Source organism: Pleuronectes platessa, chromosome 2 (genome assembly GCF_947347685.1).
Source record: "Pleuronectes platessa chromosome 2, fPlePla1.1, whole genome shotgun sequence".
Lineage (NCBI taxonomy): Eukaryota > Metazoa > Chordata > Actinopteri > Pleuronectiformes > Pleuronectidae > Pleuronectes > Pleuronectes platessa.
Window position 1 is genome coordinate 8,412,600 of NC_070627.1, and position 15,365 is coordinate 8,427,964.

Below are 15,365 nucleotides of genomic sequence, written 5' to 3' on the forward strand. Positions count from 1 at the left end.
GTCCGCCTCAGTGACTAAATGGTTTTTTCGAGCTCGACAAACTGTGCTACTTTGTCAGTCAGCTTGCATGAAGGCTGAGCAGGAGAAAAAGAGTGACAGATGTCTTAGTATGCATGTTGTAACACGGTGTAATACTGATTTCAAATTGGGAAAGGCCTGTCTTTATTACTTCAATAATAACTGGGCGTGTGGAGCATAAGCATCAGCTCGGGGGTTGTGCTGTGCCGTGCTGTTGCCAATAATGTGTGCAGTATGTCTGCTCGATATCGAGTCTTCAACCTCGGTCCATCCAATGCTAAACTGAAGAAGATGCCACAGCAGTTTGACATTACTTTAGCCTCTGGCTTCTTTAAACCTTTTGAAGCGTAGCTCAAAGCCACATCAATATTTAAGCACTGGATGTGGTCGGGGAAAACCACAGGAAAAAAGGGAATTGGATCCAATTCAAATATTAATGATGAGGCTTTCCAAAACATATACATTAGCACAACATGTCATCCTGCGCCAGCCACCTGGTATAAATATGCAATGGTAAATGTGCTCTGTTTTAGAAAAGGGAGAAATCAGTTCCCGGATTCTTGTTGACGTCTCTTAATGCTACGAGAAGCTCGCGATCATTGCCGTAAATATTTGGTCAAACTGAACCGTAAACTGCACTGATCCATTTAAGGTGACTTTCACATCATCATTATCTGTTTCAACAACTTCTCCAAAAGCTCTAATCTTTGCAGCAAATGTTTAAATATTGACATGTGCCTTTCTCCAATATTAGTTTGGGCAAAGCGGCACTCCCGGGGAAAATAATATAATATTGGATTATCACACGGAACTAAAAAGTTAATTGGCAATATGAAACTAAATAATCCGAAAACAACAGGGGAGGTTAAGCGACAGAGAAAACACAGAATGACCCGAGAGACACACAAAATATTTGTCTTCTTAATGAAAGAAATATGAAAACGCAAATCCGAATGGACTAACAGATCAGATCTGTTTTTTAAACAGTTACAAAATTGAAAAAATACTAGTAATATTTGTTTCGGTTTTGTAGTGAAAATATCTGTTTTAAAATATGCACAGTCTCCACGGAAACTATGTAATATATTCAAAGGAATAACTTGAACTTATATTTAACAAAGCATAACTCAAATTGTCTCTGTTTACCTGCTGCAACACATCACTGCCTGAATTTTGAGCTGCATAGAACATTTTGCTTGCAACCACTTCCCTGCTGATTCCTTCACACATTTTCTTAACTTGTGTTTCTGCTTTAAACAAATTCATAAGACAAGACGAGACTCTGTCAGTTTGAACGAAGCCTTGGCATCTATTTATCATCAGAGTCGATCATTAACTCCTTTTCTACTGTGGGTAATACACGATATATAGACATGTAAGTTATCCACGCCCACCTAACGCTTGATGTTAAATCTGCATTTATGTAGATTAGAAGTTGTTCTTTCTATTAAGCCCTTTCTTGTCGCTGCACGAAACCATCAGACTGAAATTCATGGGGCCATCCTTCACTTTCACAGTCTTTATCATCAGAGGCCACTGCGGGCGTTCAGCAGGGCGACTCCATCCATGTTCCCTCCTTTGTATCAGCATAAAGACACGCAGGCTTCTCAAAGCAATGTCCACTGCACTACAGATTTGATTTAAGAATTCAATTTCATTAGCGTCACACACTTTCCACAGGACAACACAGGCTCCGGCCACGCTAATATACGTTTTCAATTTAAACCTGCATTTAAAAAAAACAAAAGGATACCCATCCAGACAACTGCTTTAGCTTTCTGTCAGAAATAATAAGGTGTATGCTAAATATCCTGAAAACGCATATCACATGTGCATTCACATGCACGGGGCATGTGCACGTCAGTGTTAAAGGTGGTCTTCTCGTGTTGTAGAAACTGTAGCAAGGGCAATGTGTTTTAAAAGTACAACCTATTAGGGGGGATGTAGACACAGAGCTCAGGCCCTCCCACTTCATCATTGTCTTTTTGGGACTGCTCTTTTATCTGCCCTCTCTTCTCCTTTCTAGAGTCAACCAACCCTGAAAAAACAAACAGACGATGTACAAGAGTGTTATTTTTGGCAGCAAATAGCAAGCAGGCCGACAGACAGACAGACTGAGGACAGACAGTCAGGGAGTCTCTGCAAAAACAAGGGGGAGGCAGGGGTGGAGGCTGTAAAGCTATGGCAAAGATGTGGACTGGGCGACTTGACAGGAGTGATAAGTAAAAACTGAAAGAGCCTCCGGCAGCGGACTACTGATTACTTTCTTACTATTATGGCCTCACGTTTTCCCAGGCAGTTTGCTATATGGTTGGCCGTAAAACAGCACAGCGAGCATACCACTGGTTCGGCTAATGCTCGCAGCCTGCTTCCATCACAGCATAAAACACAACCATGGTTTAGAATCCGGCCTGCTGGATCCAAACGACATAAAACGTACTGATCCTAACCAGGCTTCGAGTATATAGTGCACTCGGAAAGGAGAAGTGACACAATTAAGCACATAGTATTAAATATGTCAACAGGCTTATGTAATCACAATCATTTTTCGCTGTGTTAACGAACACCACAAAGTACAGGAGAAATAGAGGAGCCTCTCACTGCAGGAACAAATTAAAACAAATTGTCTCAGGTGATAAAACAGCTAGGGACACACCGCTAAAGCAAAACAAATGAAGAAATGAAATATTAAAGCTTTGGAGAAACATTTGTCTTTACGAATAAGGCTGGTGCTTCTATAGCTTCCCTAATTAATTGAATCCAACGACAGTCTGATACAAACAATGCTCCAGGACTCTGCACGTCTGACTTGCCTGCTCCGTCCAGAGCACTCAGCCCAAACCCATTTGTTCCCAGTGATGACGTAAATCACCTGGCCATTTCAACTGATTCTTTTTAGCTGTGGATGAATACACACATTTGATCCCGCAGCTAACATCCACAGCAGCCAGCAGGATACAGCTCCCATGTTATTGTAATTATAAAATAAACATGACATGTCGGTGGAGACTCCTACACAGAGTCATTACAGCTGAGGAACCCCCAAAAAAATTGTATGATTTTGTTTTCCTGGAAAAATTAAAAATTAAAGCAGAATTTTTAACATCCAGCTCTTATTAAACGAAGGCAGGTCAGACACAAGGACTTGTTTTATTGTGAATCAGGCTCAAATAACTGTCTCTTTATCGAAAGCGGACTAGCTAGTACATAAAAATGGATCAGGTAAAGACAAAACTAGCCGGTGGTGAACATGTGGCCTTGCTGCTCGTAAAAAGTGACACAAGTATTAGGTTTTAATAGCTGTAAGCCAGGCGGGTTGTCACTGAGGAGATGCACTGGAAACCGCAAGAGCACAAGACCAAAGACAATCGAAAGATACTTTTCCAAGAATACAAGACAAGACGAGGAGGGGGCCGTTACCCATTTCACGCAAGTGATTGTATTTGTAGCATGTGTGTTTGATCAAAGATGACAGGTCAGGTTTTGGCACAAATGTTAATCTCTAGTCTATGCAGGTCTGTGTTTGACTTGGTTGGTGCAGGTTTGCAAAATGGACCCATGCAAGACTGTGCAGCTCATTGGTGTGTTTATGACAGGTTAGTGACAACAGTAAAGATGATTAAGTTATCAGGCTCTGTTGACACATGCAGTGTTTGTTAGTACAGTCGATTCTCGAAGGTTTGGGGGTTTGTTTGCAATAAGAAAAACACGGAACATGACGAGCCCTATGCTCTGATAACAAATTCAACTTGACTTGTGATATTCTCCCCCTATCTGAGCCAAGCTTCACACAGATAGCGGGAGAGCAACGAGCGGCACAAACCCACGAGCTGGTGAGTTACTGTCATTGTTCTTGTGACCTTATCTCTGACATGTCAAAAAATACTACTTGGCTTAGCTGATGTTCCACAGGAGAACGGCTGAAAGAGAAAGAAACATGTTTGACTAGGCAGTGGCTGTTACCTCATTAGGGCCAGTGTTCCACGACTATGTTTAAAACATGAACCGCACTTTCCTTTAGTGCGTAATGTGACTGAGGTGCGACAGGGTCAAACCAGGGAGGGCGGCATTCAGTGTGGAAGGGTGTTGATCATATGGATGAAATTAACAGCTCGGTTTAATGGCTCCATGGCTCTTTCTGTTGAGGAGATAAAAGACCTTCCTCTCCATGTTCTTATTTTTAAAACTCTGCGTTATTTCTCTTTTCTTCATCTTGAATCGCTCTGTCCCATAACTCCCGCTGTGACGCTCTCACCCACACATGCACAGACGCTTTGCTTCAGTTCCTGAGGGCACTGTGGGCACAGATGCCCGCGGTTTGGATGAGGCTGAGGGAGCAGGAATTAATTCTAATCATGCTAGAACAGGAAAGAGCTATTCCACTCTTCAGCTCTCCTGGAGTCACACAAACAAGCAGGTAGACCCACCTCTACTACATGAGGAGTCCACACACACGCTAATGCACATACGGTACCAACCCCGACAGTCTGAGCACGCAGGGTATTGTGATATCGCTTTGGCGGCAACACACAATTTTGTTTATGAAACATCAGCGGCGTCTTTGACATTGATACCCTGCTAATGAAGCCCCCAACACCCTCATTCACCTGCCTTTTCCATTTCACTGAGGATTTGAAGCAGCCGTGCTAATGCTCACAATGAAAACATGTTTGTCAAGTTTAAAAGCGTTGTGGTTTTCAATGTCAAAAAGCCCGGACAAAAGTGTCTCGCTATTATCGACTCCTCTGAAGAGCCGCTCCTCTGCTCCTCTCCTCCCTTATCCCCCCTTTTATCATTCGCCTCATAACAGTGTGTCAGAACACAGCCACACAGCTCATCTGGGAGAAACGCAATCCGTCTGCCTCTCCTTTCTATGTATGCCTACACAGTTGCCTTCCTTTCCCAGCTCACTGCTTCCTATGGATAATGGCTCTGACACGTCCATGTGGGGATCCTCCTCAAACGTCCATGTCACCACTCAACTTACTCCTCATCCGCAGTGGATTTACTGACTCCACATCTATTTCCATCTTCCACCTCCTGTCTGCTTTTCCCATCTCCATCTCCACAATGGGGGGAGAATTTCAGCATATTGCTCTTTTTGGCACTTTCTTCTCTCCCCTGAGCCCCGGACAAACCATTATGTTATAGACCCTACTTATGCATCATGGAAATGGCTCTAATGTAACTGGTACCTCCCGACAGTGCAGCTCTCGGTCATCCTGAGTTCAACGCCTCAAACCCACTATACGTTTTCTCCTCTTACCTATTGGTGACAGCTCCGCCACGCTGCCGATGTAGGGACCCTCCGTGAACTTGGGCTCACTGTCGTTTATGTCCTGGACCTTGATGACAAACTCGGACTCGGGTTCCAGAGGGTCGCTGGAGAGCTCGTCCCGGGCCTGAGCCCTAAGTGTGTAGAAGGCCTTCTCCTCGCGGTCCAGCCTCTCGGTGGCATGGATGTCTCCCGTTAGCTCGTCGATGATGAAGATGGTGCCGGCCCCTTCTCCGGAGATAGTGTACTTGATGTTGCCGTCACCGTCATCTGAATCTGTATGGATCTGTAAAGCGAAACAAAATAAGTGTGACATTTTCGGTAAAATGTTTGCAGTATGTTATGTAAAATAAAGAAAAAACTGATTACACCACAGTATTGGAGTCAGTACAAGGTTAGAGATATAACTACTTTTCACCACATGATAGCATAGACAACTTGATGTGTCGTCAGATTTATTGTTAGCATACCATGTATTACATGTGTTACTGGAACATTCCCCTAGAGGGCACACCACATGGCCATCCAGATCTGAAGTTTGTAGATAAAAAAAAACATGGCGCCACTGGAAGTGTTTGAATATGGTTACCTCTGAGATCACAGTAAAAAAAGTGATCGTCATTGTAGATTGTGAAGCCCTTTAACAAACTGCAACTTGACAATAGAGAGTATGAGCCCCGACCCTACACCTACCAGTATGGAGGGTTATGTGCATATTACATCTGGTGCATTGCATTCATTTCTAAAGCAAAAATGTCTTCAGGCCAAGAATGGATTTTTATTTGGATAATACATAAAAAGCAACATATTTAGATATTTACAAGATACTTGATACTTGTTGAAAGGAAAATCTATCTAAAAAGACCTTATAATTTCACGGTGAGTTGTTGTTGGCCTTGACACTGATGACAACACTTGTTTTTTGTGTTAACATCCCCAGAAAGTGTGTATGACCCATTTAATCTCTTGGATGCTTTTCTGCAATTAATTTTGTAGCCATGCAGGAAACAGATTTCTGATGACAGAATATTAGGTGAAAGCATTACAATGTTTTACAGCAGAAACTGACCCCGGGACAGTCATTTGTCAACCAGCCAAGAATTTGGCTGTCACATGAAGTCACAATGATAAGCTCATAAAGACAGTTTGACAAATTACAGCCAGCAAAAAATACATCTTCCTATTTGCTTTGAGAGTCTGACCGGCAATGTGTGAGCACGACTGCAGGATTTATGCTCTTTCATTTCATGTTTCACATTTTGAAAGTTTCTTAAGTTTGAACTGTCTCTTTTGGGAAACTCTCCCACCAGGAATAATGCTTCGTATATATTCAATATCGTTTTATATACGGGCCAAAATGGTCTTTAGTGTGGATCCATTAGAAGACTAGGACAAAACACGAGACCATAAAGGTGCAGAGGACTTCAGCGAACCAGAACTGGCCACTCGGGAAGAGGTAATTGACCAGGAGTCAGAGGGCGGCTGGAAAAAGATCAACTCCTTTCACATCTGCTGCCAAAGGCTATCATTGAACCATGACAGAGGTGATGATCTTCCCATTATATACAACCACTTGTTGTCACCTGACCCACAGCCACACTTGATGAGACCTTAGCCTGCTCCATTTGCCGATGTCAAGTGCATGGACCTCCGAGTCGAGGGTTATTTGTCACACATTTTCCACCTGAGGTTCTTTTTAGATTCAACCTCTACGAATGCCGATGATTTTTGAGATTGATTGTTTGGTTTGGTTCAGAAAATTACGCTTGGTCGCCAGCCGTGTCCAAAAACTATTTAGTTAAATTTCTTCCAACCATTCCCCTTATCTGATTCGCCAAATAGCTAACACAGCTCTGACCCTGTTGAGCTCCCTGCAGACCAGCCATCACCATTGTCATGAAAAAAAGAAAAAAAAGAAGCCACACTTCCAGTTATGATTTACACCTTTTCTGCACATTGTGCCCTTCACAGGATGACGCCCAAATTAGGAGATCAAAGTCATTTCAAAGATTGTTAAAGGTAGAGACATAGAGGTGGCGCGGCTGGAGAGTGAACTTAAAAGAGTCCTTATAAATCAGAGCTATATTTCCCCCCCGTAATGTGATTAGAAGACATTCCAGCGGCAGCAATAGGAGAAGTATCGGTCCCCCATCCCAACCTCCCCTTTGGCTCTTTAGTGGGCACTAGACCTGCTCTCTCTCTCTCTCTCTCTCGCCCGCGCAACCTTCCATCTGAAATTATAATTCAGAGCTGTCTATGCTGTGTAAGTGTGGTTCAATCTACTGCGCAGACCAAGGGAGAGGGGAAATCGCCCTGGCCTCCCTGGTTAATATTTTATTAAAGCTTAATTAAATACAGGCTCCTATCACCCTCACGGGGGTTTTCATTAAGTATTTGTCGTAAAACTGTGGAATAATGCAAGCCAGTGCCTTGATATTGCTTCCCTCATCCATTTTCCCCTCCCTCTCTATCTATCTGCCTTTGCCTCTTCTTGCCATTCTGAATCATCCTGAAGACAAATACACGAAGAGTCGGAGAAAATATACTGCCGGATGCTTTGGCGATATCAATATTTCAGTTATAATAAAAAAAGTTTCATCGGTCCGAGGCTGTGAGAGTTATCCAATAAAAGTGTACGCTCATGCGGCACTAGATATGATTCCCCTCTCTCAACCGCTCCTCTGGATTTCCTAAATCCGATTCTGCAGACGAGCACGCGTGTGAGCCGCCGTCGCCGTGCGTTGAGTAAATTGCAGAAATAGATACGAGTTCATACCTGCAGTACATGTGCACATGGCCACACGCATCTGCCTAATGTGCGTGTTTGGATACAAACACACACACACACACACACACACACACATAGACACACACATGCACATACATACACACAGACACAAGCGTGGAGAGTGAGTTCATCATTCTGCTGGGATGATGCTATTTCTCCCCCCCCCCTCAGGCTGGATATACCCATCCGTCAGTCTATCCTCACTGGAGTGATTCAAGTTGGCAGCTTGAAAAATACACAGACTACGCTTAGTTAAGATGATGCCTGCAAACTAAAGGTCAAAGCCAGGACTCCTCTCGTGGAGCAGGAGAAGTAACCAGGAGTGAAAATGTGTCGTAAAAATCTTTACGATAAGAAGATGGAGAAAAACCCTCTGATGAGCGTAGCCAAGAATCATTGCTGCTCCATCGGTCGAATCCCTGAAGCCTCGTTCTGAGCTCTCCATGTATCCCATTATGCAGCTGCGTCATTAGATCAATACAATAATATGATCCTGGTAATATATTGCATACCCCCCTTTTGGATTCAGTCGAGATACATATATCAGTACTAATGACAGAGGGGTATAGCCGCCACCAACATATATATACGTGCACCTACAAAAACACCGTTAATATTTAATAGACACTCCACAAATCTATCTTTTGATGTTCAAACAGTCCCTGGAAAGAGGATCGTAAAAAGTTTTCCCACTGACGGGTAGCAGCAGCTTCGTTCAGCTCAAGTACAGTCACCAGCAGATTCCAGTGGACACATAAAGCACACACAGGACCACAGGAGACCCCTCTAGAAGCCCCATTCACTTCCATCAGTGAGAACAAAGCTAGCACAACCATCTGTGAGTGTGTGTGTGTGGGGGGGGGGGGGGGGGGGGGGGGGGGTGGACTGCAGCTGCAGAGAGGTGCATTATACTGGAGCAGATTTAGTTTTGAGAAATGTCTACGGACATGGTGATACTTTATTCAGTGGAATAGTAATATTAACCAAACACACTCATGTTTAACATTAACCAACACATTTGACAAGGATTTCTTGGATCTAATTATTATTGAGTTATTTAGCTCACCCAAAAGGCCGTTATTTAATTTCTAGGAAATTGGGTCATCGGACATTTTCTTTAGTTTGTCTTTCACATGAGGAGAACACAGCACAAGGTTGTTGAGTCATATGAGTTCACAACAATCAGGAGTGAGGAGTAGGGTCTGGGAGTATCGCACGCAGGAGGAGGGACACGATGAATAAATTCCACTGACAAAATGGAACGGTTTTGTTTACAGCACGTCGACACCCGTGATGACCCCTGTCACAAAAACCTCTAGAATCTCATTGTCCTGCCAAGTTGACGTCTTCATCTTCTACGTGTGTCACCTCTGTCTAATCCTCAGTTATTTATTTTCGTATTTATTCATTTTTGAGTCAGTTGTTTTATATAAATCTTTTCCAGACATTTTCCTTCTTTCCGTTTTCTGGACATTTATACTATGGGGTCTGCAGTAGAGGTTTCTGACTCCGATATTCTCACACACAGCCACATACAGGACGTGTGGACTTGGACACATGTCTGAAAGCAGCTCCACTCTAGCATTGCCTCCCCAGGGCGAGAGACGGGAGGTGAGATACTGAACAAGGTGAAAGGGACAGTTGCATAAGTTATTTTTTGTCGTTTGGCCATTTGATTTGTCCCATTGATCAACACAGTCAGCAGTTGGCTTGTCCAGCTCTAGATTTATACCGTTTATAAATTAATACGTTTAAAAACCACAGCTGCATACTAAATTTAGCATATTTTAACAAGACATGACAGTTCATATTTGATCATATACTGTAATGTTGCCATCATTACAGTTTTAATTGTTTTTCATTTTAAATGTTTAGTACAAAATAGTTGTTGTATTTGTATTTGTTATTCAGCTCAAACAGTTGAAGCTGAACTTTGGCATTTTTGCACAAAATGAAAATGAGGGATTTCTTACCACTAAAACATTTATAAGAACAATCTGTAACATGGGATATTGACATATGAGTGATACTCCGACACTCACTAGTCTTATACTCGCCATACCTATTGCTAAAAATGTGAATTTGTCGCAGTAACTTCGCAGTTGATGTGATTCAGTGTCGGGCTTGAGTTCAACTTCGAGCTAGTACCAGTTAAAAAGGCCTCAGGGTTTACAGTGCAGGGCTGTGGGGTGACTCAGGGGAGAGCGGGGTTGTTGATGCCCTGTCAGGTTCACCTCAGGGTCATAACAAAGTGTCAGGGCTGTCACAGTAGCCCAACTTGCTGAAGGGGACGACATATGACTCAGATGCAACGACGGGAAGTTTCCTTCCGATTTTGCAGTCAGCTCTTTTTGAGCGTTTACACAAAAAGTGATTCAAAGCGCCGACCTAATGGTTTTTGGATAACGCGGTGTTAGGAGTACAGACCTTTAGACATTCTTAACACTTGAAAGAGGAGTACGTTGCTCCTAGTTAAAGGACGAGCTAATGAGAATAGGAGAGCGAGGCATTCGAGGAGCAGGATTTGTACGTTCGCGGTGGAGATGGCAGAACGTGGCACTGAATCCTCGGTGTATTGAGGGGTTTCAAAGCAGGAGCAAATTGGCTGTCTTATATTTAAGTCTGTGTAATCGGGAGAAGGCCTGCCACATTTCACTGCAGCTTGTCAAGCTCTCTGATCTTAACAGCTTCAAAGTGTTAACAAGGTGACTGTATCAGAGAGAGCCTAGGTGGAGACAGCTACGGGGAAGGAAGGGTACGGACTATAGGAGACGGATTCACAGAGGAAAGGGGGAGACTCGGCGAAGGGGGGGGAAACAAGACGAGAGTGAGACGGACAAGAGGAATTAAAATAGGTGGGTGTTGGAGTTGGGATGCGGCGGGACAAGACGCAAATTTGCATAAGCTAAGACAGATGACATCCATCCATTATCCATCCATCCATCCATCCATCCAAAAGCTGAAAAAAAGCAGAACACAAAAAAGGCTTTATCATCCAAAAACAACGTGTCCAAGAGCTCTGCGGTGTGCTTGTTTTTATTCCATCCCTCCGATCTTAAGCTGTTCGGTTCCTCTTTGATGACAGCCTTGTGATGTCGTTACAATTGGACCTAGATCTGACTAATTATAGCTCGGATCATTACAACAAGGAGAATTGCTGTAACGGGCATAGTGTGCACATTTTCTCTCCTTTGATCGACTGTGTCCGTGGAGAAACACTCTTTTTCGGCTCATTCATAAACACACACACACACACACACACACACACACACACACACACACACACACACACACCACATTAACATAATGCCACCCAACATTACTGTATAATTTTCTCCAAATTTTACCTCTTATTTATTTAACAACTTTGTTTTTTTCCCTATTAAATCTTCACAACACAACACAGCCAATCATAAACTACCTTATTACCTTACTTCACAATTCAATGAGAATCGTTCAACCGCACACCAAACCCGCTGCAGCCGAAGTCAGAGAAATCAGCCATAAATCAAACAGATATTCTTCAGGAAAATGCAGACATTTTGGTGAGCAGAAAGGATGAGGCCATCTGTTCAGTTTGGCTTCAAGTGGAATGCAGAGATGTATAAAAGGACAGAGAAGTGTCTTGGAAGTGAACTGTTCGCTGTTTATGCCGAGGCGGTGTGAGGAAGGCCAATGCCAGATTCATCCATAAAGATCAGCTGGAGTTGGACGTTTACAAAAGCTCCATGAAACCGCTCACAAAACCCCTTGAACTGCACTCGTTGGGTTGAACGGAGATAAAAAAAAAACTGTGCACATTATACACAACTCACACCAACACACACACACAACAGGCTTATTTCTGACACCTTTTGTCAAACTAGAGGCGTGGAAAACATGGCACAAGAAAAGACGAATGTGTCGTTTATTTTTTCCCTCCGTCACTTATTTCAACAACAGCCATTAAGGATTATCTGTGCTCAGCAGCAGCTCCATCTTGTACAATCGGGGGGGGGGGGGGGCTGCACTTCCAGTGTGTTCCCAATACCCAGCCTTCCATTACAACACCGCTTTGAAAAGCAGTTGGCAAGAGAACATGATAGAGTTGTCAGATCATTGAAGTCCACGAGGATTCATTGCCTAAATGTTCTGACCAGAGCTGCCAGTTAAATGTCGTGCGAGTGACCATTTTATAGGTAGATCTGATTTCATTAGCAGAGTAGTGGCAGCCACTGAGGGAGATGGGGCGAGCTTGGCTAGTTTGCTGAGTTGGGTCAAAGTAACATGAACAAAAAAAAGGCTTGTAGCGATTGTCCGGTACTGAAGCCTGCTGCTTGGCTTTAATCCTCCAGTACTCAAATTAAAGCTTTGATACCAAGAATCCAGCTGAGTCTATCTGCACACACACACACACACACACACATGCATATTCACACACACAGAAGGACACTCACACACCATTAATAGAACTGATAGCACTGGGCAGTGCCCTATGAAGTGCAATAACTTTACTTTTTTATTAATAAAATCATCTCTCTTCTCCCTCCTGCTGTGTCACTCCCTGGAGCTCCCCTCAACCCTTTTATATCAGTTCACTGGCTTCTCTGGCCCCCTGTCCTGTAATGAATCACAAGTCAGCGCATGGAGCCTCTCGCTTCCTACAGGCTCCCTTTGCCCTCTTCCCTCTCCCTTCATTCCTTTCCTCTTGTATCACTGGGTTTCTCTGCGTCTGTCTCTCCGTCTCGCAGCAGACAGACAGCTCCGCCTGTCGGCTTTGTTGTCGGTCTCGCCGGCAGGAATGCAGCAAAATTGCGATGGCGGAAAAGTAACAGCCTTTATAGACTATCTGTGGAGAAAGTCTATATATTTCTTTAATTTGTGAGAATAGAGACATCAACCCATGCAGATGCAATAGCTGGTCAATTACCGCATCTAAATGATTAGAAACAAGGGGATCACATGATTGATGTGCGTGACTCATCAGGGAGTCTGATGCCGTCTGCGTTATTCCATCTTTTTATATCATGTCCTATGTGATGCAATCAAATCGTACATGCTGTCCACTCTCATCAGCTCACAGAGGTTTGGTCGGAGAAGCAGCTGACGGATAGGATGAGAGCGAGGAAGAGGGGGAGGCTATCCCCCGACCATGCGGGGCGCAGAGATGATTTGAAAACAGATTTGATTTGACGTATACTCATTGTCGATCATTACGTTAGAAAAATACAATTCAATCAGCGCATTTCTGTTGCCAGGACATTGTCCTAGACATTAAAGAGAAGGGCATATGTTGTCATCACTGATTAATGTCGCTTTGTCCCAAATGGTGCCAGAAACTACGGAGGCTAAACCTTTAACGAGGGGTCACTAGATCAGATTGTGTCTCTTGCATCTAAAGAACTGTGAAGAATATTTGAAATCACACACACACAGTTTTCAAACATAAAGAAACAGGCTTCATTTAATTACTCGATACAAAGAGATGAAAGGACTTTCAGAGGATGCGACGTAAAACTGCCAAGCTGTGATATATTTGTGATCTAAGAGTTTAGGGCTAGTTATGTCTAGTTTAGTTGGAACCTGTTGTTGTAGTACGAGACCAGAGGCTTGTAAAGTCTAGACCAATAGTTCCTTGGTGATCAGAAACTACTGACCCCCCATTTGTGACATAAATGCAGCAGCTACTCTTCCTGGGGTCCACTGGAGAGGACTAACATGTTGGGGTCAATGAAATAGATAAAGGAATTAGTTATAGGCCATATTTTCTCCTTCTTGTTTGCAAAACAAGATCTTCAGTTCAAAACAAAATAGAATTACTACTTTTCAATTGAATAGCGGATGACTTCAGTTACTGTTTGACAAAGTGATACAGAGCGTTCTTCAGTTCATACTATAGAAGTTCTGCACAGCTCAAGAGGTACATCAGATAAATTATGTCTTATTGTTATAATGAGAACTTGTGATTCAGGCCCACTGCCAAATATGAATGGTAAAAAAAGGCAGCTGATGTAAATGATGGGTCGGAGGTAGGAAGTGCTACCTGGCTCATTTGTCTTCAAGTGAACCTGCAGACCATGCATAGAGCACTTGAGCTTAAACTTTACGTTTATCTTCTTGCAGTATGGACATCAACATCCATTCACAAGGATTTGACATTTCAGTCTTACCTTGCCAACGTATAGTGGCTCCGTGCCGGTGTACTCCTCCACCACGAAGAACTGGTTCCATACCCATCCCCTCTTCACTCGCTCCGGCAACGAGGGATCTTGCTCCTGTCTATTCCCTGCTGGTGTTGAACCACTAGTCCTTGAGGCCTCACACGAGCACAAGCTACAGCAGCTGAGAAGACCCAAAGCTGCCAACAGCGCCCGAGGTCCGGTTGTCCGAGAAGGAGCCATTTTCATCGCAAAAAAAACGTAGGAAAAAAAGAGAAAGATATCCAACCTGGGTCTACATGTAATATAAAAGATACATGAAGGCAGAGAGAGTTTTTCAGTTGTAGTTTTACACCAAATAAAACTCCATCAGGGCAAACTTAAAAGGTCTTTGTGTGAGATCTTGAAAGTTAATCCATGGGATCACGAATCAATCTGACGTTATCTGCTGAATGCAAGGCGGGTCATAAAGCATATTGGATTTCTACCACCTGCAGAGTACCTGTGTGTATTCTAACACAGTCAGTCATTCTGACTCTGGTACAGTTTCTGCCCCACCCTATGGAGTTTCTGATATTAAGCGTGACCTACAGTAACAGGTAAACAACCCCCTGCAAGCTCACTTTTGTTATAGAGGAAAAAACTGATTTTAGACGATCGGAACAGCCATCAGTGGGGGAGCTGGGGGGAAACGGGGATACGCTGGCATTGAGTAGCACGCCTCTGAAGAGGGTTGTTTTCTGTTCATTTATCCCTCTGTCGCTTGCCGGCACAGCTTCCCATCTCACTTCGGGGCAGATCTCTTCAAATGGCCGTTCCCCCTTTTAAATACTAAGTTGTCCAAAAGTTACTCTGTGGAACTGTTTTTGCACAGAAGAATCTTCTGTAGTCCACTTCCCAGAGAAGTCATGACTGGTTTTTCCTCCTGAAGCAGAATCCTTGAACTGAGAAAAGGCCAGCAGATTTTACTGCTGGTGAGATTGTTTGATCTTCAACGGCTTTTCCCTCCAGAAAAAAACAGCGGTTTGGAAAGTTCATTCTTCAAAGGTTCCACGGTATTTCTTCGACCATCGTGACAGCTTCATCAGGGACTCAAAGGCAGGGAAAGGACAAACCTGTAATGCAGAAAAAAGAAAATTGCTGTTAT

At 43.4% G+C, this 15,365-nt stretch overlaps 1 protein-coding gene across 1 annotated transcript in view; it reads right to left on the reverse strand.

Annotated features, from left to right (window-relative positions):
* The window catches only part of LOC128455592 (cadherin-22), a 68,475-nt gene extending 54,014 nt beyond the window's left edge, over positions 1 to 14,461 (reverse strand). Inside the window, exons 1-2 of the mRNA XM_053439271.1 lie at positions 14,231 to 14,461; positions 5,285 to 5,579 (exon numbers count right to left, since the gene is read on the reverse strand). Of these exons, the coding sequence (XP_053295246.1) occupies positions 5,285 to 5,579; positions 14,231 to 14,461 (526 nt within the window). The remainder of the gene's footprint in view (positions 1 to 5,284; positions 5,580 to 14,230) is intronic.
* Positions 14,462 to 15,365: the final 904 nt, after the last annotated feature.